At 41.3% G+C, this 25,639-nt stretch overlaps 3 protein-coding genes across 3 annotated transcripts; 2 read left to right on the forward strand and 1 right to left on the reverse strand.

Annotated features, from left to right (window-relative positions):
- The first annotated feature begins 2,355 nt into the window (after window positions 1–2,355).
- Window positions 2,356–8,795, forward strand: si:ch1073-416d2.4 (coiled-coil domain-containing protein 42 homolog). Its single transcript, XM_036150505.1, has 10 exons — window positions 2,356–2,464; window positions 4,272–4,452; window positions 4,537–4,579; window positions 4,700–4,876; window positions 4,978–5,135; window positions 5,219–5,301; window positions 6,677–6,849; window positions 6,925–7,035; window positions 7,123–7,239; window positions 8,278–8,795. Exons 2-10 carry the CDS (start codon window positions 4,349–4,351, stop codon window positions 8,446–8,448), a joined length of 1,137 nt encoding a protein of 378 aa, XP_036006398.1. The 5' UTR covers window positions 2,356–2,464; window positions 4,272–4,348; the 3' UTR covers window positions 8,449–8,795.
- On the forward strand, window positions 8,735–15,423 carry LOC105919432 (ubiquitin thioesterase OTUB2). Its single transcript, XM_012854743.3, has 6 exons — window positions 8,735–8,821; window positions 10,346–10,507; window positions 10,591–10,709; window positions 11,886–11,970; window positions 13,298–13,489; window positions 13,561–15,423. Exons 2-6 carry the CDS (start codon window positions 10,424–10,426, stop codon window positions 13,765–13,767), a joined length of 687 nt encoding a protein of 228 aa, XP_012710197.2. The 5' UTR covers window positions 8,735–8,821; window positions 10,346–10,423; the 3' UTR covers window positions 13,768–15,423.
- Window positions 13,836–24,900, reverse strand: ddx24 (DEAD (Asp-Glu-Ala-Asp) box helicase 24). The gene is made up of 8 exons (XM_012854738.3): window positions 23,886–24,900; window positions 23,427–23,816; window positions 23,197–23,350; window positions 18,755–19,276; window positions 17,557–17,632; window positions 14,642–14,830; window positions 14,331–14,460; window positions 13,836–14,239 (listed from the first exon to the last, which is right to left on the reverse strand). Exons 1-8 carry the CDS (start codon window positions 24,652–24,654, stop codon window positions 13,959–13,961), a joined length of 2,511 nt encoding a protein of 836 aa, XP_012710192.2. The 5' UTR covers window positions 24,655–24,900; the 3' UTR covers window positions 13,836–13,958.
- Window positions 24,901–25,639: the final 739 nt, after the last annotated feature.

Consider the following 25,639-nt stretch of genomic DNA (forward strand, 5'->3'; position numbering starts at 1 on the left):
AATAAATAAATCTTAATTAAACCGGTGCTTAACTTACTTTGTGACAGCAAAAGAAATCAATACTTTGTACAAATCTGCGTTCAGAGCACAAGACAGAAAATACTTAAACTGGAAATCCCTGGAGTGGAAAAAGATAATCTTGATCTAATCTTTGTGCATTAATCTTGTGGGTTAATGCACAAAGATAATCTTAGGGAGTCCAGTTTATTGCCGCATTATTGAGGAAGTTTGCAAAGTTTGCATAAAGCAATTTGTGTGGAGTTTGCCTAATTTAGGACCCTACTTTGGTTTTAATCAGTACAGGAATGACTTGTCTAGTGGCATTTATCAGGAAACACACAAATGGAAAATACCTGCTGTTCCACTGAACCACATCAGTCATGATCGCAAGGAATTCTGTGATATTTCGTCAAGGCAAGATAACATGACACGTGTAACCAGGAAAATACCAGGATATGTTTTCATGGTCAGCTATGATTGTGTTCCACAAACCCAGGAAGGGATCTTAATGGTGTTTCACCAGAGCTGCAGGAAGACACAACTACAGAAGACATGACGACGTCTCCTCTCCCGGTTCTGGACGGGGACTCTTGTCCAAAAGTGCAGATGGAGAAAAGAGTGAAAAACGTCTTTGTTACTCAGTCGGAGGACAGCAGGTAGGCCTGATCTCGCTCTGATCAGGATATTCTAAAATGTCATGACTAAATCACACTGCTGGTGACGATTGGCTTGTCAATTAGAGACAGGAAAAAAAGCTGTGTTCTGCAAACCCGCGACAAAGGAGGTAAGAATCTGATTTTTTAATTGTGCAACCCTAACAACCTTTGCTGTAATCATTTTTGCTGTGTAATGGTGCACACTGCAAGAGTTTGGGTCGGTGCACCTATGTGTGTGTTTTTTTTGTATGTCTAGACTCCATGCAAACTCTTAGAGGCCGGAGTGAAAACGCTGAAAAAGACGCTGATTGCACGAAAACAGCAGAAAAATGCTTCACTCAGCGCCTGGCGACGGACCTCAGGGTTGCAGAGCAAAGGAAGGAGCTGAACGGATGGGTTATAGATTCGGTGTTTTCATCCCAAGTCTTGCCTTTGAAAGAAAGAGAATGTGCTGCATCCATGCATGTGTATTTTACCTGCCTGGTCCTTGCAGATTGAGTCCATCTCCAGCTTTGAAAAGGCAAGAGACGGTGAACGTCCCTGAACAGGTTGCTGGTTCATCACGGGGAAATGCAGAAACATACTGGAAAGGCAGAGATGCACACACTACACGGGGATATTCCTCATGACCATGGAGGAAGCTGGGGTATCCGGAGAAAACGGGCACATGCAATGGGTGGTGAACGCTTAGGTTCCACCTGAAATGACCTGGTAGGTATTCAAAAACCTGAACAGCTACAGCCTCTTCCACTGTTTAACCCAGTAGGTTAGATGTCAGACTTAGATTTATTCAATCAATAAGTTTATTTCTGCTATGAAAGAAGACGGCCATCTCCAAAGAGATAAAAAAAAATACACTTTAGGCAGTATAAATTTAGAAGAAGGAAAAATTCTTAACAGTTTTTATTTATATTTTATTGAAATATGGCATGATGAAAATTATTTATATCTGAGAATAAGAAAGTCTTTATGTCTGTATGCTTCCTCTGGTATGACGAGCTCCTAGGCTTTCAGGTAGAATGGCCTCTTTGCAAACACCATAATCTTTAGCTCCATCCCCAGATTCACATTGGGACTTGGGTAGGTCAAGTACAATGCGTTAATATTACTCCCACTCAGTAGAAAGACACTGGTAAAATTAAAAGATTACTTTAAACCTGGATCTACCGGGTGTGTGAATGTTATTTTGGTGTATTTGAACACTTCAGTGCATATTGCCAGCGTTGAAGGAGCGCTAGATCCCCCGGCCACTGATATCCCTACCTTGGTTTGTTTTGTAATTCTAGTTCCCAAAAATTTGGGCAACCGAATGTGATCAGAGTCGAACACAAGCCGGATTTTCTTGTTTTAAGATTCAGTTGAGTAGCATGGTTCAGTTCAGTTTGCGTTCCATTTACACTCAATAGTTTTCTCAGTTACCGAGCTCAGAGCGTTCTCGGCACGGTTAAAAAAGGGTGGTGTAAATGGGGCTATAGTGACCAGATCATGGTGCTTGCATCCTGGGATCCCCGGATCAAACCCCACGCCACTCTGGGTCTCTTAGCAAAACTCTGAACCCCAGAATGTTCCCCGAGCGCCCGACAGTGGCAGACCACAGCTCTATAACGGATAGTTTAAATGCAAAGGACATATTTCTTTGGAATGTATGTTGGAATGACTGATAAAGATGCTGACGATTATATATATATTTTTTGTTCTATATCTAATCTTTGAAGTTCCAGCAAGCTTTATTTGTTTTGCCCTCTTTCAGCTATACGGCGGTTGAGGCTGGACCAAATTGCAAACAGATATCTGGAGACGACGTAAAGGTAAGTTGGTTTTAATAAAAATGAAACCAAAGAACTTACGGGAAGACAAAAATCTGAGGAGTGGGCGGCAGGCATAACGGCAGGTATGACAGAGGAGCCAGTAAATGAGAGGAGGTGACCAAACAGCTTAAATACAGAGGGAGTGAGGAGTCAAGGCACAGGGAGCAGGCGTGAGTAATCAGATGAGTAAAAGAGAGACAGCGACAGGGAGGGAACACAGGTAGAAATCTAACAGAACATAATACAAGCTTAATATAGGATGAACCAAGAGCTGAATTCATAAACTAACCTACCAGAGTGAACATATAAACAAACATTTAAAAAATACATTTAAAGGAGCATAGCGTAAATTCCAGGGTTTAAGCAGATGTCTGCCCCCTCTGGTGAAAAGTTGTAATGACACCAGTGCAGTGCATCTGCGACTGCACCAGTCTTGTTTAGAGGCGTGATGTTTTCTGAGGTAATAAAATTATAAATATTTAAGTTAGCCCATGTTTTGTTGCTAATGCATCGATTACAGCAGAGACTCAACAAAGTAGCCAGGTGAACAAGAACGTGCAGCGCGTCACATACCAACACACAAGCCCAGAGGATTCGACCCGAATCACTCTCTGTGAGCTGACTAATGGAGCCTATAGAGACAACTGCAGTAAATAGAGGAAAACCTATTTTACGTGCCGGGCAATTGTAAGCACAGGTATGGGAAATAAAATAAAATAATATTTAACTTGCACTATGTACCTTTAAAGAAACCAGTCCAAATATATTCAAGACTGAAAACACAAATACTCAAGGATCATAACATCCTCTTGCACTTATAAATTAGCAGGTGTTTGATTCTGCAACACTGTGTTTGTTGCAATGAGAGGAACCACCAAGATGTCCACACTTTACCACAGAACCAACAGTTTTTCAACCTCAGATTGATCTCCTCGGGCTGACAACTGAAAATGAGAGAAAGGCCCAAGAGCTGATGAACCTGGAGCACAAACCCAAGCTGGTATTAACAAAGAAAACGGCGTTCTCACCCAGCTTAACAGCTGATTATCACCAGATAGTACTTAACAGATAGAGAGTTATTTATGAAACATTGCACAACATCCGTAATTACCAAGATTTCCCCAAGCACCACCATAAGAAAGTAGAGGTTTCTTCCTTCCGCTGAATAATAAATCCAATATGGCCACCACGCAGCAAAAATGTTTCTACATTGTTTGAAAACCCAAATTGAAGAGAAATACACTGTTTTTATCTAACAGTAGCCTTATCCCTCAGCAAAGTTAATAAGAAAATGAAAAGATTGATGGATTTCAAACTTGGATCCGGACCACAGTGAGATCTGTGCTTAGAGGTAAATGGAACGAAGCGTTTGCCTTCAAAATAGTCAACACCAAAATTACCACTACAGTGACATTAGAGGCTGCCTGGCTACCATTAGTGGTACTTGTGCCACAGTTTGATAAAACATGGAGCTGCAGGATTTAAAAACAGAAACATGAAGCTGGTTTGCCCCACATTTTAAAATTTACTGGCTTAGAAGAGCTCCAGGCAGAAACGTCCAAAAAGGTCACAACTACAGCTTCTCTGCTTGTCCCTTAAAAACATGTATATTTAAAAACTGTCATAAATCCCCCTGCATAAATCAGTGATAATTTTAATAATGCTACATATTTACATATTTCAGTTGTCTGTTCATGTTCATTTTTTATAAATGTTCAATTGCAATAAAGCATTAAAATAAAATAAAAAAACACCTCCAGAGTTTTTAATCAGGCACATTCTGGGCTGCCTCCCTGGTGGTTGCTAGGTAACGCCTACACAAACCCAGGAAGGGATCTTAATGGTGTTTCACCAGAGCTGCAGGAAGACACAACTACAGAAGACATGACGACGTCTCCTCTCCCGGTTCTGGACGGGGACTCTTGTCCAAAAGTGCAGATGGAGAAAAGAGTGAAAAACGTTTTTGTTACTCAGCCGGAGGACAGCAGGTAGGCCTGATCTCGCTCTGATCAGGATATTCTAAAATGTCATGACTAAATCACACTGCTGGTGACGATTGGCTTGTCATTTAGAGACAGGAAAAAAGCGGTGTTCTGCGTACCCGCGACAAAGGAGGTAAGAATCTGATTTTTTTTAATTGTGCAACCCTAACAACCTTTGCTGTAATCATTTTTGTTGTGTAATGCTGCAGAGTTTGGGTCGGTGCACCTATGTGTTTTTTTTTTGGATGTCTAGACTCCAAGCAAAATCTTAGAGGTGGGAGTGAAAACGCTGAAAAAGACGCTGATTGCACGAAAACAGGCCGAGCTGCATGAAGTGGACGTTCAGCTCGCGCTCAAGACTCAGGATTTCAGGAGCTGCATGGAGGCTCTTGCTCTTAGAAGGTCTGAGCTGGAAACTGAACAACGGCAAGTGAGTTGACACCTCCTGAAGTTACTGTAATAGACGTTTGACAGGAAATGCTCAGGGACAAACTTTCATTTAGCTCGTTCTGGTGTGAAATTTTCTCCCAGGCTAAAGAGAAGATGATGAAATTCGAGAAGTTTGTGGCTGAAAACGAGGTGAAGCGAAGGAGAGCGCTGAAGCACTGCGAAGCCGCTCTGGAGCAGAACATCCTGAAACAGAGAGAGATCGAGGATTTGACGGAACAGCTGACAAAACTAGAAGCCAGGCGAGGAAACAAATAATTTAATGTAAAAAACAAAAAACAAAAACCCTGTCGTTGTTTTTTTTAAACCCATTTCAATCTCACAGGCGGCAGGTTTTAAAGCAGAGAACAGAAAAATACAAAATCTACGAAGACTATTTGATGAAAACTCTAGATCTTCTCCCCACAAGTAAGTCCAAAGCTTATTATATACAGCTGAAACCACATATAACCTTATTTTTCAATCCCCCTTTCTGACATTGAATTTAACCAAACTTTTCATGTATTTTTTGTCAGATATTATCAAAATAAAATGTGTCTGATTAATTAGCAATATTTGAAAATGGAGGTCCACCTTTTGACGTGCTTCAGGGCAAGATGTCCAACAAAAATCCAACAAAATCAGACAGAATATCATAAAACAAAAGCTGGATGTCCAGCTGTCATAGTGTTCAGAAAGGAAATGGGTTCTCTGTCCAAGAGAGGAACACATTTTGGTGAGAAACCAAAGATAAAGCAAAAGACCCAGAGAGGATGTGGGCTGATCCACAATTATGAGTCCAAGTCCAACCTGGACTGAAAGGCCAATCAGAGAGAAAGAAGCCATTACTCTGAAAGCAGCATTAAAAGTCAAATAACAGTTTGCAAAACCATTATTCCATTATACCTCTTTTTACATTTGGAGAAAAGTGGGGAGGCTTGCATTACATTGGCTGGGAAGTTGAAGCTTGTTCAAAATGAGTCTTTCAATTGGACATTAACCATCAAATTACTTATAAAGTTGCTAAAAGGGGGCATATTATGCTTTTAAATGCCTTCCTTTTCACATTGAAATCATTCAGTTCAGGTCTATACAAGTGGAACTGCAATGCTTTAGTCCTTTTACCCTTGTTCGAAGGTGTCTGAGAACAACTTGTTTTGGTGCTGTCCCTTTAAATGCAAAGGAAGCACTTCACACCCGGCAATCCTCCAGGTCGCAGAGCGTTCCTCTGCAACTCAATCGGGCATTTTTATAACGATAACGAGGGGATGGCGTAATGAATCGTGAGGGTTAATGCACAGAACGACCGAACATATTTCACTAATCCACCTGTAGCTTGGGAATCCTTCAGCTTGGACTACAAATTTCTTGGCAAAAAATATAAAAAATGGTCAATTCGCGAAATTGGTAAGCCGGAAGTCTATATCCTTGTTTAGCAGCTCCACAGCAAATACTGTGACCCAAACAGTTTATGAAGACATCTACGCAGCACCTGGACAGACTAAATTCTACTTTTCTGCATTCCTAGACTACAAGTATACAACAAAATGTATTTAAGGGCTAAAAAAATTTGGATTTTGTATGGCATGTCCCCTTTAAGGACAAGGCCATTGCTTCTGTGGCCGCCCTGACTGTAGTCCCCTAGAAATTCTTTTGGTAATTCTAACTGACCAAAAACAAGCCCATTTAATGTCACAGTGAGGAAAAAGGTCCGTGTGTTCTTAGATGGTGAATGTATGTCGACCTGCTTCGTTAATTATACCTCTGCCTCAAGATGGAACAAAGCGTCTGCAATCTCTTCCAGTTTACCGTTACAACAGCTACGAGTCTTTGGTCATGCCCATCATTCGACGCCACCAGACGCTGTCCATCACCCACCAGGAACTGCTGCAACGTCTGAGGCGTATGGAGGCGGAGGTGGAGCAGGGTCAGCGGCAGCTGCGAAACCTGAAGCGGCAGCACAACATACGCAAGCTGGTTAGGGCTCTATAACCCTCGAGACAGCACTCCTGAACATCATTTAGCTCCAATGACCGCATCTTTCGCACACAGATGTCCACCAAAGAACTGTCTGAACTGCAGAGCGAGTTAGAAAGCCTCAAAGAGAAGAACAAGCAGGCTGAGGTGAACTTGCTGATGAACCAAGGTGCATCCAGAGAGAAGGTGTGATTTCTTCAACGTTAGAGTTTAAAGGTTTAACGATGGTGCATGGGAATAAAAAACACTGCAATGTGCATCTGTGTCTCCCAGGTTGAAGAAGTTGGAAAATTACTCATGGCCGTCAACAATCTTGCTCAACAGTGTTACCTTTCGCAGTACGGGCCGCTGAAAAGCATGAGTGTGCTGACTATGATGGACATGGTGAAGGTAATGTCCTCATGCACAGGCTCCCTTCCTGCATTTAAAATCAAATGAAATGATAAGCAAGATCATTTTTATTACTTTGTTCAAAGATGGTAGTTAAAATGCACTCATGGGAAAAATTAGGACACCCTGTTGAAGTAATTATATCAAATGTAACAATAATGACAATACAGGTAAAAATGAGAGCTTAAGAAAAAAGAACTACTTTAAGTGTAGTTTCTAGTGAGACCCCAGTATTTCTTTGAAGCTGAAAGAGCTAAAATTACAGATTTATCACATCTGGAGCAAATGGCTTGAACATTATTGCACGGTGTGCCCCTGCCTGTTATACCATGATCCAAAGAGCTTTATGAGGCCTTCAGAGAGAGGATTGTGGCTTTTTATGAGTCTGGTAAGGGATTTAAATTGGTGAAATAATTTGATTTCATTGTACGGATGGTCTGCAAGTGGAGGACATTTAAAACAAATGCCTACAAGCCCAGAACTGGACGCCGATGCAAGTTTGTCCTGAGAGCAGACCCCAAGATGTTAAAAGAAGTCTCCAAAAATCCTCAATATTACCACGGGATCTACAGCTGTTCCTGTGAGGACGGTTACAGTTGATGTGAAAGTGCACGCATGTACAATCAGAAAGAGACTGCACACGTTTTGATGTGAGAAGTAAAACAAACTGAGGAGTTTAGAGAAAGAACGTTATTCCAGCTGTGAAGCATGGAGGTGGAAGTGTCATGGTTTGGGGGGTGCTTTGCTCCAGTAGGACCCGGCCAGCTCATAAATCCACCACGAGTTGTTTCATGTATCAAAGGGTACTTGAGGAAAATGTATGAACCTTTGGAAAAGCAGAACGTTTAAAAACGTTCCAGTCCAATTACGCTATGGGTGTTAAATGATCCAGTTCTGATACTTATACCCAATGTTGCAGCTTTCAGTGGTGATTACGGGTCAGCCTGTGCATGCTGACTGAGCTGCGGCCAGAAACCTGTGACTTCTGGTTCCTTCCTGTCAAAACCAGCATCAACTTTTTTCCCCCCCTTATTTCAGGAGTTCATTCTGGATAAGGCGGACACCGAGAGGAGAGTGAGGAGGCTGGAGTCGTGCTCTACGGCAGCTCTGATGGACAAAAGGTGGAGAGAGTCGCTGAAAAGCATCGGGAGCAAAACTCAAATCAAAAGTTCGAGTAAAGTTAGTAAAACAAGTGAGACATTCAGCTGATGCTGTTATTTTTTTGTTTGTTTTTGGAGTACATTTGGACGCTCTTAACAAAAGCATTTGTACTTTTTTGGAAGGTTTCATCAAACTGTATCTCTGCTAAGCGCATGTAAGTCGGTTTTATTAGACTGTATTTTGTTTCTTCTGAGTTTTAAACATCGTTGCACCAAGTTTTCCACTCAACTGTGTCTGTGCCCTGGGGATGTAACCATTGTTTAGTTTTAAAATGAAATGTTTAGATTCAAATAATGCATTTGAGCATGAAATGATGCACCTAGTCAACAAACACGCATTGCAGTCTTGTTGAATATTTAGAAACGTGACTACAAGCACTTTCAGTGAGATAGAGGGGGAAAAAAACATTGAAGACATACAGGTAAGAAAATATGCATTAGTCTCTGATGGCTATTATTGATTAAGTTGAAGTGAAATGTACAGAATGTGGCAAAACTGGATTAGACATAGCTTTGGGGATTTTTATTGTGTACTTTGTGTTTCTATAGATGGGGGGATAATATGGATCATCCAGTTTGTGGGTCTTTATTGAATATGCTTCACTTTTTTTCCACATTTCCACTGTCTTCATTTTCATTGCACTAGCAAAATATGACACTGAAAAAAATTGTAGCAGTTCTTTAACTGCGAGGTTTCTTCTTTTACTCTCCTCCATTCTGTGCATGGTGGAACATAAACCTGGGTCTTCGTCTAGCCTAGCCTTGTTTTTTCTCAGTTTGAGTACTTAATCTTTTAATTATTACTCTGATTATAGTTTTTAATATTAATTAGTAATAGTAGTATATTTTTTGTCAATAATCTCATGATTTTTGAAATCAAATCCCATGTTCTCTGGCCTTTCCCGTTTTTAAGAGTCTCAGGTCATTTTCAAACCCAACTGGAAACAGGAGGTCAAAGATCAGTAATGAAAACGTAAAAACTGATCAGCTTAAAAAGCAAAGCTTTATATTTTAGAAACAAAAAAAGCTTGTTAGTGGCAACATCAGCAGTTATTCTGGTAAATATTATTTCTTTTAAAAAAGGGAAAGTTTTTTTTCCAACTTACTAAATGTAATCACAATAAAAAAGTTGTATGTTTCTAAATATCTGACAGTGAGACTGTGTTTCTGCCTTTTATACACATTTTTAAAAGAATGCTATGCATTTAGATGTGATGTATAACATATTCTACATAATATACAATAAAAATGATATAATTAAAAATGATTTTAAATAAACTATGGCATTTATTCAATAAACACATTTATAGCTCTGAGAAAATTAATGTACGGAGAGAAGCATGATAACTGGAACTAGTCGGGTGATTCAGACGTCAAAAATATGACATGAAAGTGTTTTACTGGATCAAATACAAGTCAACAGATAAAGTATTTTAAAATTTTTCAAATAAACAATCCTACATTGGTGTCTTCAAAGGATGTGACAACCACACCGTGCACATCCATCGTCTATACCCGCTTATTTGAGCAGAGTCACATGGGGTGCCTAAGTGGCCAGTTGTCAACAGGTCACCAGTTTATCACAGGACAAACAACTATGCATACACACTCAATTAAGACTAACCAATTAACTTCAGAGTCATGATTTTGGACTGTGGGAGGAAGCCAGAGTACCCAGAGAGAACCCATGGATGCACAGGGAGAACATGCAAGCTCAGTGCAGAAATACTCCAGGCTGGGATTTGAACCCAGGACCTTCTTGCAGCGAGGGAAGGCAACTGTGCAGTCCCGGTTTGCACATGCCACGCAAATTTACAGTAACATGACGTCAGCGTCGCAAACCGTGTACTGGCCCTTTAAATGAATTACGCACAGGTCCTTCCGCAAACATCCGGTTTTCGGGAAAAAGTGGAAGCAAAATTTTTACGAAACGTGCCTCTACGCAGCTCCAGACGCACGTCATGTTGCGTGTGTCCGTGTGAAAGCTGCGCTTACGGTCCCAAAGCTGCTCCGACTCTCGGCAGATGGAGGTCTGCAGCCTGGTGTCATGCGCAGACGACATCTCATCGCTGCTGCCCCAGGAAACGCCGCCGAGTCCCAAGTACAAAGTATGCCGCTTCGTGCGCAACCGACCAGCGCCGAGCACGCAGCTATGTCGGCTGTGACAAACAAAACTCTGCTCTCCTCTTAGGATTTAGGCCTCCAGTTTTCGGCAGTGAGGAAAGTTCGCGGTGATGGAAACTGCTTCTACAGGGCTGTCTGCTTCGCACACCTGGAGTCAGTCCTGCACAGCCCCAGAGCCATGCAGAGGTCAGTGGTAAACTCTGCAGAGACCCAGAGCCATGCGTGCAGAGGTCGGTGCTGCAGAGATCCAAAGAAACAGGGCTCTGCATAATCTCCGAGAGGGAACTGCAATTTGTCCATTTAAAGGGCCTTACTGACCTCTGCAGGGTCAGTAAAGGTACCGTGCAGTCCCAGAACCCTGTGCAGGTCCGATAGGCACCGTGCAGCTCAGTATCAGCAAATATTAAGACAAATGTTTCATGTAGGGATGCACCGATATGAAAATTTGGGCCAACATCGATTTCTGATATTAATATTGCTGTTATGACTGCTAACCGAGAAGAGATATTTACCTGTGCATATGTATGTATGTGTGTATATATATATATATATATATATATATATATATATATATATATATATATATATATATATATATACACACACACAAACATTTATGTTTCTGTGATGATTCAATTCTGTAAAAGTCTGTACCGACTGAAAACTACTGTAACGGCATTTTTTAATGTGGGTTATAGCAGGGCCGGATTATCCATAAGGGCCAGTGCCCAGGGGCACCAACCATGGGGGTGCACCACATGACACATGCTTTAAAAATATATTTTTCATAAATTGTTATATTATTTACTTGAAATTGTTGAAAGACCATGCATTATTAATTTTGTGAACACTGATGTCACAATAATAATAAATGATAAATAAATCAAGATTTTTTTTTATTTCAATATTTTAAAATGAGATATTTGAATATTGCTCACTGCTCATATGCCTACATGTAGTTGTGTAAGTTAGTAAATAGTAAATTACATTACAGAAATCCCCTCGATTATGTCTGATGTTTTTGACCGGAGGACAGCGTGAGTAAGGGGGGGCTTTGAGGTATAGTGCCCAGGGGCACCACATTGTCTTAATACGGGCCTGGTTATAGTCTAGACGTACACACTTTTTATTTTTATCTCTGCTTCATTAAAAAAATAAAAACACAATGCATTACTGTCACATGACCAACGCCCTCACTTCAACTAGCTGGAAATAAACGTCTGTTGTTAATATCGGCCCAGTTTCACTTATCGGACCGATACCGATATGTTAAAAAATGACTAACATTGGCCGATACAGATGTTAATCCCAATGTATCGTACATCCCTAGTTTCATGTCTGGTCTTTCTTGGTTTATTTCAGATTTAAGGACCAGATCATACAGAGTGGAGAAGTTCTGCTCTCTGCGGGGTTTGACGAGGCTTCGTTCAGCCACCACCAGAGCACAGTGAGTTTCCCTCTACAGTCTGTTTTATTTTAGGAGCCATTTTTTCCAATTAACAAGCCCTCTTAATAAAGTCAGAGGAAGAGGAAACCCGTAGGACTAATTACGTGTGACTGAAGCAATTATTGCCCATTATAAATCAGACATTTTTCTTTGAGATACGTTTAAACCAGAGAACCACTTTTTTTTAATGTCTGCCATTAAATCTGACTAAACACTTCTTGTTTTCAGCCAATTAAATGTTTTTGCTTAATTGTGGGGGAAAATGTCTTATTATTCAAACAAAAATGATTCCCCTCATAACAAAAGGCCATAATATTTTTTTTTATCCCTATTTAAAGGCAGTCCTGTACCAATATGGGTTAAATGGTCCACTCAGTGAGGAAGAGGCCATTTCTCTAAAAGTGACAAAGATTGAATGCTTGCAAATCCCCTCAGGGTTCCAAAACCCAAATTTTCTAAGACATCTCCTGAACAAAAATTTAAGTGTCTATCCTTAATGATCTTTGTTACATTTAGAGCAGTTTAGAACGTTAAAGCACGGAGGTGGCAGCGTCATGCTGTGGGGGTGTCTTACTGCAGGAGGAACTGGTGCGTCACGAGGAAACGTGTGAAAATAATCAAGCAACACTTCCAGACATCAGCTAGGAAGTTAAACCCCGGGTCACGAGAAGCTTGTGGAATGAGACCCAACATGTTGGACCCAAGCCCTGCAGATTAAAGGGCATTTCAAGCAAATATTAAATAGGTTGGGGTGATAAAACATTATCTGATTATTATGGCACTTTTTTGTCTCAAGTGGGACAAAAGTTTCATTTGAGTAATGTCAGGTAAGGGAAAAATGAGTTGCAGGTTTTTCCTGCATACGTGTGGTTTAGACTGGAATGAGAAAACGGTTAAACATTTCTCCTTTGGCCCCAATTACTTAATTATTTTATAAATGAATACGGTTAATATCCAAGTCAGTATCTTTAAAACCATTATAATAATTAGGATGATTAACATTAGCCCATTGTGGCTCATTTTAAATATATGAAAATAGATTACCATAGATACCATTTGTTACCTTAGTTTAACTTGCATTTTTACTTTTATAACAACAATAATAATAATAAAAAATGAGTCACAGCCAGCCCAAACCAGTTGGTTGGGTCCAACTGGTTTGGGCTCGCTATGATGGCCCGTAAAGTTTTATGGCGCTAGAACCAACAATTATCAAAACAAGCAGAGTTTGTTGTTTCTGCAGGACAACAATGCCAGCAATGCTTCCCCCCCCGCCTCTGCAGCTCTGTTCGCGTGCTATTGCCTGCAAGTTCGTCTCATCCTGCAGGTCCTGCAAGTGGTGAACCAGTGCATGGCCGCGGAGCAGGAAGACACTCTCCTGAGGCTCTTCAACCAGCAGCTCATCTCCGACAGCGTGGTGCAGTTCCTCAGGCTGCTCACATCTGCGCACCTCCAGACCCACGCCGACTTCTTCTGCAACTTCGTCGAGGCGCCAGATCTGAAGGCGTACTGCCGGCAGGTGGGTAATAAGCCTGTTGCCTTAACGTTGGAGGTTAATGAGGAGGAGCTGATGATGTCGGGCTCCTTCAGGAAGTGGAGCTGATGGCCATGGAGTGCGATCACGTGGACATCTTGGCCTTGTCGCAGGCTCTGGACGTCGGGATCCACATCGTGTCGATGGAGGGCGACGAGCAGCAGCTGGTCCACCACGTCATTCCCGAGGGAGCAGATCCAGCCGTGCGTCTCCTCTACCAGACGTCGCATTACGACATTCTCTACCGACGAACTCAGCCCTGAACTTTCCGGGAAACAGCAGCCCTCTCCCAACGGAACAAAAAAAAAAAAAAAACACACCCACGCTTTCAGATCCTTACGCAAAGATACGTTTATAAAATATTGCATTCCATCCACATAGCGACACAATGGGCAGTAATTATTAAAGGGAAATAAAACGCTTTTTAGTACAGAAACATTTTGTAAAAACCACATCATGCCTGCTTCTTCCCCCTTTTCCTCTGCTTTCGTCCTTTCTGCTGCTGAGGAAAACCCGTCAGTTTAGGTGTGTTCTTCTGCCCTGAAATCCTGGTCAGGGCGCTTTCCATCCCCGCAACGGGAACGTTTGTCAGCTCGAGTTTTCCCATTTTAGTGGGGTACTTTGTTTTCATCACGTTCTTGAATATGGGCTGCGAGATTAGATGCTTTAAATGCTTCTTCATCCCCTTCACCATCTTCTGCTGCTGCCCGTCGTCGTCCTGCTCTCTAGCGCTGCCTGTGGACACAGACGGCGTTTCGTTTTGGTTTTCAAAGATGCCCGATTTCTTGTTTTCACGTCGCAGTGGGATGTGCTCGGTTTAAATTACCCATAAGGAGGTCGTCGTCGAGGTCCACCTCCAGGTCCTTTGCCGCCTGCTTAAACCAGGAGTCATGCTGCTTCTCTCTGCTGTTGAAGAACTCGATCTTCTCGATCTTCCTAGCGAGGTTCACCCGCTCCTGTAAAGCGGCAGAAATTATTGAAAGCTGGAATCCCAGCTTAACGCGGTGACATAAAACTCTAGTATCTAGGGATTATTAAGCATTTGTCACACAGGGGGGGGTCTCTGGGATTAGATGATCCGCATTTTGCAGCCCTGCACGTGGCTTTGCTGTCGCGCCCGATGCTGATGGACTGTACCTTGATCGCATCGAAGCATTTGTCCTCGACAGGGAACACAGGGAGATCCTCGTCCTTCCCGAGAGTCTTGGAAATCTTTTTGAAGTTCATCACGTCGTCTGGACCGATGAGCAGCAGACTGAGGCCCTCTCTGGTGGCTCTGGCTGTGCGGCCGCTCCGATGGACGTAGGTCTCTGATGTTCGAGGAACCTGCAGGACAAATTAAGTGTCCAATGAGGGGGGATGGATCGGAGCAATCTCCATTTTTATTTTTTTAGTTTTGCTCCTGCTATTTGCTTTATTTCTGCACTGAATTCACAAAGCAAATGGCACTAAATGCATGGAGGAGCAATCCCACCCATTAAGTTCATTAGATTGCTGCTGTTTGCACTTCAACAGCAAACAAATCATGCAGAAGTGATAGAAATTTTTTTTTTTTTTACTTTTAAATTAATATTTTAGCCAAGCCTCCTTGACCACTTGACATGTTTTCCCCATTACTACGGATGTGTTGAGATAAAGAAAGTACATCAATTTTCAGGCTGTGTATTTTAGGGGTGTAATTAACATTTTCTTTCATAAATCTTTCTAAACCGTCATTAGTATTGCTCATAATTTTATTTTTATTGTTTTATCCCTCCAAAATGTCCTGTTTTTATTATTTTCCACCGGGTGACAACATTTTATTTTTATGTTATTGTACATTTTCCAGTTTCCACATGTGAGCTGGGGAAACATTTCCTTTTTCTAGTCATGTATGGTAGGAGGAAAATTTAATAAAAGGTGATCATAAAAAAAAAAAAGAGAATATGTTCATGTTTTAATAGTTTTCACTGTTTGTGTCCATGAGACACAGATGACGCACAGAAAGAGGAAACGCCTAAATCTGTGGTCCCAAAATCTAACCCACCAGGCCAGGTGTCTCAATTCCGATCTTTTAAACCCCCAAAAAAATCTGGATATTTAATTCGGATGCTTATTGGATTTTTTTCAAAGCGCCCAGGGTCTGAACGGTAATGTCACATTTTATCCGTCTTTCACGTCTCTCTCTTGTCATTCGCTATACATCCACACACAGTAGCAGCAGCTAGCGCTCCATTTAATATATCATTAATAGCTGCGCTGCTTTCTTCTTACTTTATTACGTCTTGCTATGATGTGGTATTAATATTATAGCTGCTGTGTGGCGTCTCCATCTGTTGTCTGTGCATGTGGGCAGCTTAGGGGTATTGAACCGTTCAGACAGCAGTATGATGGCGGTCGCATTCAATGGCAGTATGAACGGCCACCTAAAATGAACACCCAGATTTCAGCAAAATAAATCGGAATTGAGCATCACAACCTGCCGTGTGAATGTAGCCTTAAAGTTGGTACTGGAGGATTTGAGCTCGAGACCATGACTCTGAATATTAACTGCAGGTTCTGACCTGATCAGGCTTTCCTAAAAAAAAACAACAACATTAAAGACATCTGACTGGAGCAATACCCTGTTAGCAGTTTTCTAACCCAGACGTGATGCTGCAGATGCTGTACATCAGAGGAATGATGCCTTCTTTTACCACAGCGGTCTCAAACTCAGCTCCTCGGCTGCCCTGTGGAGCTCCGCTGACGAGCCGATGTTGGAGTCAGGCGTGCTGAAGCAGAGAGACGCATCTAAAAGTTGCAGGCCCTCGGCCCCGGAGGACTGGAGTTAGGGGCCAATAATTTAACGGATTCATTTTGTGGTAAAGAGCATAGATTGAAGTTAAGTTAAACTTGTGTAAATATACCCCGAATGTAATAAATTTCATAAATATAACCGAATAAACGAGGAATAAATGAGGTAAACCCTTGTGTGACATCATTTTAAATGTCTCTTCATATAAAGAATATAAGTCGGATTTAATTTCCATTTGGCGTGTTGCTCAAGGCTGTATTTTCTTAAAATAACGTACGTTTAAAACAGTTTTTGGGCTATTCCTTTTAATAAAAATTATTTGCAAAAAACAACAACTTTGACGCTGTTTGCAAAATACAACATTTTCAGTATTAGAAGGATGTGGAAACTCAGTTCAGGAAACATTTAGGACCCACTAATAGGTTTGTGCTTCCATTCCTTACTAATATAAATATAAACAAGTAGGTTGTTGTTTTTTAGTAAACGTGTTGCAATAAAGATTTTTTTTTTTAAACACACAGGGACCAGAACTGTAGCATTAATGAAGATTACTCAATCTTTTTTTAATTGACCAAAATTCAAGCAGGACTCTGTGCTGACATCTTAGATTTTTTGTTTTTGCTCATTTTGTTCAGTGTTTCTACACATTTTTAATGCACAAAATTCATACTTTTCAACACTCAACATCCCAGAGCATAAAAAAAAACCCTAAAGTTTAATGTGAATTTATGGCAGGTTTCTCTACAGGCTGCAGGCTTTAAATACAAAGTCACCAAACACCAGAGAGAGAGAGAGACGGACAGCAAGGAAGTGAAAAGAAAGTAAGAAAAGATATGAAGAAAAAGATTAAAGACAGGAAGGGAAAGGAGGTAGAACAAAAGGAAGGACAAATGAAGCACACAAAGAAGACAGAAGGACAGAATGAAAGAAAGAAGGATGGACCAGGGAAAAGAAGGACGCAGGGCGTAGGAGAGGGAGGACAGAAAAAGGCAAGGAGGTGATGTAGGAAGCAATGTGCTAAGAGAGGAAGGAAGAAATGATACAAGAGCAAAGAGTGCATGGGACGAAGGCAGATATGAGACAAGGGAGGCATGAAGGGAAGGGAGGTATTTAGATAATGGGTCTGGGAATAAAGTTTTCTGTTTCCATACTTTTCCAGATCAGGAAAACACTGAAATCAAATCCCAGATGTCTGCGCACTTCTCCAAATTGCGCAGGAAATCATATTTCTTAGAAAGCAGCGAGTGACTGCGTGGGAATGGGTCGAGGTTGGGCTCACCTGGTAGTGAATGACGTGCTGGACGTTGGGGATGTCGAGGCCTCGCGCCGCCACATCCGTCGTAAGAAGAACACAGCTGCAGGGACGGGACGTCACAGAAACACGGGCGCAGAGACAGGATTGAATAGTTTAGAACAGATTTAAGGTGTTTGACTCCCAGTGATACCTGAAGGTAGAGCTGAACGATTTTGGAAAATAATAAAAAAAAATTTAGCTTAATATTGCGATTTAATGCGAATATTTTTTTTTTTCAGTTTAATTTATCATGTCTTTTTGAACATATACAAACAACAAATCAATCGGTTTCATCGCTGTGCAGATTAGGTGCTAAAAGAGCCGCTGCGTCTCAAATTGGAGCAGAAATGATTGCATTCTGCCAACGATATATTTCAACCAAAATTGTGATCTTGGTACGCACAAGCAACAAAAATGGCCTCAAGATAAAGATGTCAGTAAACAAAGACTATTTAAAACAAGAACTTTTAATGTTTTTGTTAATCAGAATATTATTCAAGAGAACAGCTTTTATTTTAATTAACTTGGACATCAATCCTTGTTGAACATAAAGTGCAACCAACAAGCAAGTCTATGTATTAAAAAGTTTGACTGCTACTTAATGCTGTGGTGAGATTCCTGAAACTTTCTGGTAAAACAGTATGATTATATAAACTCTAAAACAAGTAATAAAATTTGATTATCTCACTGCTGCAACTCCCTTCAATGCAAAAATTGATCTAAAAATAAGTAAAATTTTCTTAAAGTTAGTGTATTATCCTTGATTTGAGTAGGTAAAATGGATTATCTGCCAATGGAATGAGTATTTTGACCCCTAAAATAAGATAATTAGACATCCTGCACTTGAAATAAGAAGATGGAGATGAATTGTTCCTGTTTTAAGTGCAAAAATCTTATTCCATTGGCAAACCATCTTATTTACCTGCTCAAATCAAGGACAAATACACTCATTTTAAGAATATTGTACTTATTTCTAGTTCTGTTTTTGCAGTGTTCCCTTCCATGTGGAGGCAAACCCACTTTAAACATATTACTGACACCTAAAGGACGCGTCTGATTCACTAATTGTTACATAGCCAAAAATTACAGACTTCTGTGATTTGGAAATGTGTTTTTTTAAATTGTGATTATATTGCAAATGCAATTAATTGTGCAGCCCTACCTTTAAGGCTGCAGGACTTACTTCTGTCGCTCGGCAAAGCGCTCCAGGTTTTTGAGGCGTTGCTTCTGGTGCATGTTGGCGTGCAGAGGCAGAGGACAGCAGTCCAGGATGACCAGAAGGGCGCTGAGCCTCTTGATGCAGTCGATGCTGTTGGCGAACACCATGGTGCGACCCGGGTACCGAAGCAGGAAGTAGTACAGATAGAAGTCCTTCTCGTCCTTCTGACACCAGATCAGCGTCTCGGTCAGGGTCTCCACGGTGGCCTCCTTCCTGGTCAGGTCGATGACTTTGGGCTTGGACGTGATCCCCACCTTCTCTATCAGGAGCTCCAGTTTGCTCCTGTTGTCCAGCTGCTGCTTCTTCTTCTTCTTCTTCTGCAGGACGCGGCTGGGCAAAGCGTGGGCCAGCGTCAGCGTGGCGGAGAACACGAACGTCTGCCTGGCGGGATTGAAGTGTGTGGTCTTCAGCATCTCAACGAGGCTGTCCAGCTCGGCGAAGTGGCCTCTTTCCACCATGCGGTCGGCCTCGTCGATGACCAGACACCTGCGGCGCAGCGACACAGCGGCACGTTACTCAACTCAAACTTTATTTATAAAGCACATTTAAAACAACCGGGGTTGACCAAAGTGCTGTACAGATAAAAGATAAAAACTGAATGCTATAATACATAAACACAATGCAAAAAGAAAAATTTAATGCAGATAAAATATAATAGGATAAACGTTTCAATTTAAATAAAATGTTAAAATAAAATATATTTTGCCAAATGTCCACCTCGACTTGATTAAAAGCCAGGGAAAAGAAATGTGTTTTTAGAGAGGATTTAAAAACCTCCAAGGAGCCTGACGATCGAATATGCCAAGGCAAGTTATTCCAGAGTCTCGGTGCCGCTGCCATAAAGGCGCGGATTAGAGGATCTCAGTGTTCTGGCTGAGACATGGATTTTGAGAAGCTCAATCAAATACTGGGGGGCTAGACCATTAAGAGCTTTAAGAACAAACAATAAAATTTTAAAATCTATTCTAAAAACAGCCGGAAGCCAATGCAGCGAGGCTAGAACGGGCGATATGTGGTCATGTTTACGTGTGCCAGTAAGGAGACGGGCAGCTGCATTTTGTACCAACTGCAGACGGTGTAAAAGTGAGTGGTCCAAGCCAGCATATAATGAATTACAGTAATCCAATCTTGTATTAATAAAAGCATGGATTACAGTCTCCAGATCTCTGCGTGGCAGATACCCTTTCACTTTTGATAATATTCTCAACTGGTAAAAACTGTTTTTTACGACCGAACTAACCTGCATCAAGCCAGGAACACAGAGCACCACGCACTGCTGCACACACTTTTGGGTTTTCTTATGTCGTTTAAGAGTTAGAAAATCTGATTGGGTTTTGAAAAAGTTTTGCCTCTAGTACCACAGCGCCACCGTCTGGCTGCATCGGGATTGTGCCGGCAGCTGTTGATCTCTTACCCCTTTTGGTCGCTTCCAGCTACCGTAGCCGCTGCTCCTTTAAATTTATTAAAAGCTATTAATTGATTGCATCAGGTGTGCCTTGATGCAACCTTGCGCTATCATGAAGTATTCTTTAGAGCGAGTTGTCAAACATTTAAAAAGGGTAATTAGGTTTTCTCTACCTTGCATTTTCAAATCCTTTTGTCAATCCCATTTTCTTTTTTACTCTACCCTCTCCAGTTAGTCTTTCCGTCACCCTTCTGGTCCCTGAGCATTCTCTTAAAGGGTTCCATTTGGGCGACCCAGCACTTTTAAGGTCACCTAAAGCTAAACGGGAAAGGGGAACACTTATAAGATAATAAACAGGGACCTGAACTGGAGAGGGTAGAGTAAAATAAAAAACAAAATGCGATTGTCAAAAGGATTTCAAAATGCAAGGCGAAAAAGAAAACGATTGAAAAGTAACGGTATTTATAATCAGATTTATGAATTGTGGTCCATTTAGAAATAGGATTTAAACCTACACTTTTGAATTGCCATATTTAATAACAGATTAATAAATACATTGTACAATTCCTCTTTAATAATTCACTTTAAAATCTGCAATTACAAAACACTTTTCAAATTGGATCCATAATTGCATGATGTAAATGTTCAATTTGAAAGGGTTGCGTTTCTTTTTCAGTGACTCTCCTGGTCCTCCACCGTTGAATCACTTTCAGACTGAAGTAATCGTTTAGGACGGAGGGCCCCACAGCTTTGAGACGCGTCCCTCGCCCCACACACCTGAATCAAAGGCCTTAACTGGCTCACTAGCATGCAGCCGAGCTCGGTTCATGAGCCGGCGCAGGAGTTTGAGACCAATCATTTAGAAAAAGACTTGAATTAGGATAAAATCCTTGTAATATGAGTTTTATTTGACAACGTAAATGGTTCTTGCATTAGGTGTGCACTGCAAACCCCTGATTCACATTTGTTGTTACCAGTATATTGAACACTATTCAAAAAAGGAAAAACTAAAGAAAAATGGAGGGAGCTCATACAAGGATAAACCTCCCACTATTACTTTATGCAACAGGGAACTGTTTGGAGATATTCCCCATGGAGAAGTCGCTGCTTTCCTGGGAGGAAATGAGGATTTGTTCCTCCGTGCGTCTTCTCCCCTGTTTATTTGTTTGCCAGATGATTTGGCACACTTGTTGAAGAGGGGTCGGCTGTTTTTAGGGTGTTCCCAGGCAATAGGGAGTTCACTTTTATTAGTTTTTTTCCCCCGAACTTGTGTGTGAACGGATCATATTTATTTTATTTGGCGTAATTTTTCCTCCCTTTTTGTATATAGTATCTTAAAAATTTCCCCACTGCGGGGACAAAGAAGGAATTCTTATCTTAAATATGACTTTAAATAGACGCTTTGTGCTGATAATAAAAAAGACTATATTATTAACCTTTGAAAAACATTTTACCTTTTAAAATAAACGTGGTGTAGGGCTGTCCAGAGTACAGCAGCACAATATGTTGCTAATTTATCCTCATCTCAATCTTTGATTCGCAAAGGGCTGTTTGGAGTGCAATAATTGGTGGCCAATATATTCCAACATTTTTCATGCTACTGTAATATTTATCCAGTTGGACAGCGTCTCATCGCAGCAGATGCCGACAGCGGACATTAAACAAAATGCTAAAGCTCACAGAGGGTGCAGCACCGAGGAGAAAAAGAGGAAAATATCATCGCAGCTGCATGATTTTCTAATATTGTGCAGCCCTAATCCAGAGGGCGACAGATGCAGCACAAACTGGGGTCTAAATGACCATAAAGTGGAAAATCATATCTCTACAGAGAGAGGTTTTATAGGCATCTGTGTGTGTTGCATCCTATTTTACATGGATTTAAACCGAGCAACATGCTGCTCTGTGGGTGTGAAGCACTGAGCTATATAATACACTGGAGTGCTGATTTTGCCGAAAAACTGAAGTCACTGGCCGCCATCTTGCTCCTCCCTACTCTCACAGAATCCCATAGGATTTGTTTGCAACAACAAGCAGTTTTCTGACTGTGTGAAAACGTTTAACAGGTAATTCTACAGTCAGTGGATGTACTAACACTATCAACTACTAGGAAATTAGGTGCTGAAATATTTTACATGTTATTCATATTAAATATATATACATATATAAATATATATATATATATGTAAATATCTGTTTTTGTGTATATATATATATATATATATATATATATATATATATATATATATCTGTTTTTGTATATTGTTATTTATATATTCATAAATGTTCTATCTATCTATATATATATATATATATATATATATATATATATATATATATATATATATATATATATATATATATATATATATATATATATATATATTTACATATATATATATATATATATGTAAATATCTGTTTTTGTATATTGTTATTTATATATTATAAATGTTCTATATATATATATATATATATATATATATATATATATATATATATATATATATATATATATATATATATATATATATATAATATAAATAAAAAAATAAATAAATATGTATATATGTATACATATATGTAAATATCTGTTTTTGTATATTGTTATATATATTTTAAATGAGAAAAATGCAAAATATTTCACCACATGACTTTATCAGTACTTGATAGTTTTTTTAGAACATAACATAAAAGTATATGGCATTTGACATTTTAAAAGTTTTAAGCCTCCCTGAACATGAGAAAATCCTCGTTATTCGATGCTGTAGCGCACATATTCTCTAGTTACTGGAGGGAAATAGGGAGTACCAATATGGCGGCTGGTGGCTTCAAAGCGACTCGTTCTAAGAGCGAGTATTAGCACTCCAGTGTATTATATAGCTCAGTGGTGTAAAGACTTTCTCCGACTTCATCAGGCTGCTGCCATTTTTGTTTTTTTTTTTATGTATGAAAACTTTTCCTCCCGCATGTTTTAATCTAGATTTCCTGAGCCGTGACTCACTTCAGCTGCCTGAGGTTGAGCAGGTGAGGGTGGCGCTCCTTGATCAAGTCCCACAGGCGTCCCGGAGTGGCGACGACGATCTCCGGCTGGCGCTTCAGCATCCTGCGCTGTTTCTGCTGGGACATGCCCCCCACCACTATGGCCGTCTGGATGCCTGCGGGGACAGGAGGACACAAACGATGAGCCGATGAGCTTTTCCCTCATCCCCCGTTGGTTTAAGCGCGACTTACCGGCGTGTCTGGCGACGGCGTCGATGTGGTGTTTCACCTGGACGGCCAACTCCCTGGTCGGGGTGAGAACCAGGCCGAGGAGAGGCCGGCTGGGCCCCTTCTCCTCGAAATCGAACTCTGCGTCGTCGATCACTCGTACGCACCCGAGCCGCTCATCCTGACCTTCGCCCTCTGCGTCCGATTCGTCTTCGTCGTCTTCAGAGCCTGCAGGAGTCCGATCTACCTCGCTGCCGTCGTCTCCCTCTGACGCCTCCAGGCTGTCGTTCTCTTGCTCCCCGGCGTCGGGCTCCTCCTTCGGGTCACCTGGTTCGGCCGTGTCCCCCGACCCCTTCCTCCACTCCAGGATGGTGTGGATCATGGGAATGCCGAAGGCCAAAGTCTTCCCGCTTCCTGCAATCACAAAGCGACGTCAGTGGACGACATTCAGGGTTGGGGGTGTTCTGATGGCGGCGGTCTTACCGGTCTCGGCCGCCCCCAGGATGTCCATGCGGTCTCTGATGGCCGGAGGCAGAGTCAGGGCTTGGATGGGAGTGGGCGAGGTGAACCCCAGGCCGCTCAGGGCCTTCAGCACCACAGGGGGGACAAACAGATCCCTCCAGGCGCTCATATCAGAGTTTTGCTCTGCAGAACCAGAAAGCGCTGCGTCGGTCCAGTTCTTTATCTGCGTCCTGGGGGGCTTTCTCTGATCCTGACGGGGCTTTTCTGTTTCTGGGGGTTTGGTGCCGGTCTGCTCCTCTGTGGCTGCACACTGCTCGGTTTGCTTTTTCTTCTGCTTCGTTTTCTTCTTCTTCTTTGCTCTCTTCTCTGTGTTGCCAGACTGAGCATGTTCGGACACAGCAGCTGAGTCTCTCTCGTTCTCTCCATCCTCCTCACCGCCGTCCTGCAACGCGTCCTCACCGGTGCCACAACTCACCGTCTCTGGATCATCCGCTGCCACTTTCTCCTGGTTCTTCTTCTTCTTCTTTGCAGGTTCGGCCGCTTCACCTCCAGCCTGCTCGGCGTCTCTCTTCTTTGCTCGCTTCTTCTCCTTCCTCTGCTGTTTGGCAGCCTTGCCGCTGTCCACCAGGCGGTAGGAGGTCAGCTCCTCGAAGCACACCAGGTCCCGCAGGCCTTCCTCCGAGAACAGACTAGGGTCCAGGTCCACGGGTTTCCACTTGCCTTTCATGTCGAAGCTCCGTCTCACCGAGGAGACCTTCTTCTCTCCCGTTCTGCCCTTCTTTAGCTTCATTTTTCTTTCTTCAAACGGGAAACACTTGTTGCCAACGTGCTGTACTATTCCCCGATTATTTGAATGCGCATGCGCTGCGGCGCGCTTTAGAAATCAGACTAAGTTATTTAACAGTTGTGGTTTTTAGGCAAAATGCCCTAAAGACGATCAAAAACAACAGTTTACCTGAAGCGAAGCGGCTTCGGCATGGTCGCACAGCACATGACACGAGGGCGCAGCCATGACAGTGTCGTCACGTGGTTCGGAAAAACTTTATTTGTCCGGCAACGTGAACAGTGGAGCAGGACTGACGCCTGCGCAGACGACGACGGCCCGGTTAGCGTTGTCTCCTGTTACAAAAATAATGTTTTTGTGTCGTTTAGCGAAGCCAACAATCGATCCGCCTGTTTATTAAAACAGTTAATAATAATTGTTATTATGATTGTTATTAATAATCATAATAACAATGATACAGAAAAAATTAAAACCCTGTTTCTAACAGTTTGTCCTGATGAACACATGATATACTATAAATATATGCAGGTCATATATTTCTTTTTCTTAATCTAAATTGGAATCTAAAGTTATCAATCACTCACCAATGGCAGCGATATGAGCCATATTTACTAGATTAATTGTCCGGGGCAGTAGTTGAAAAGGGGACGACAAAGCACCCAATTATATATATATATATATATATATATATATATATATATATATATATATATATATATATATATATATATATATATATATATTGCAGGCTGAGGTGTCAAATACTCAAGTAGAAGTATAGATGCTTGGGTTTAAAAATACTTCCGTAGTGGTAGAAGTATCAATGCAAAACATTTACTCAAATAAAAGTATAAAAGTGGCGGATGAACCCCACCCACCATCACTATAATTGTATAGTATATTAATATTCAAATAAAATGGGATTGATTGTTTCACCTGCAAATATATCCACTGCAAATGAACCATTTACTACAAAGCAAATATATTAAAG

Source organism: Fundulus heteroclitus, chromosome 19, assembly GCF_011125445.2.
Source record: "Fundulus heteroclitus isolate FHET01 chromosome 19, MU-UCD_Fhet_4.1, whole genome shotgun sequence".
In the NCBI taxonomy this organism is placed as follows: domain Eukaryota; kingdom Metazoa; phylum Chordata; class Actinopteri; order Cyprinodontiformes; family Fundulidae; genus Fundulus; species Fundulus heteroclitus.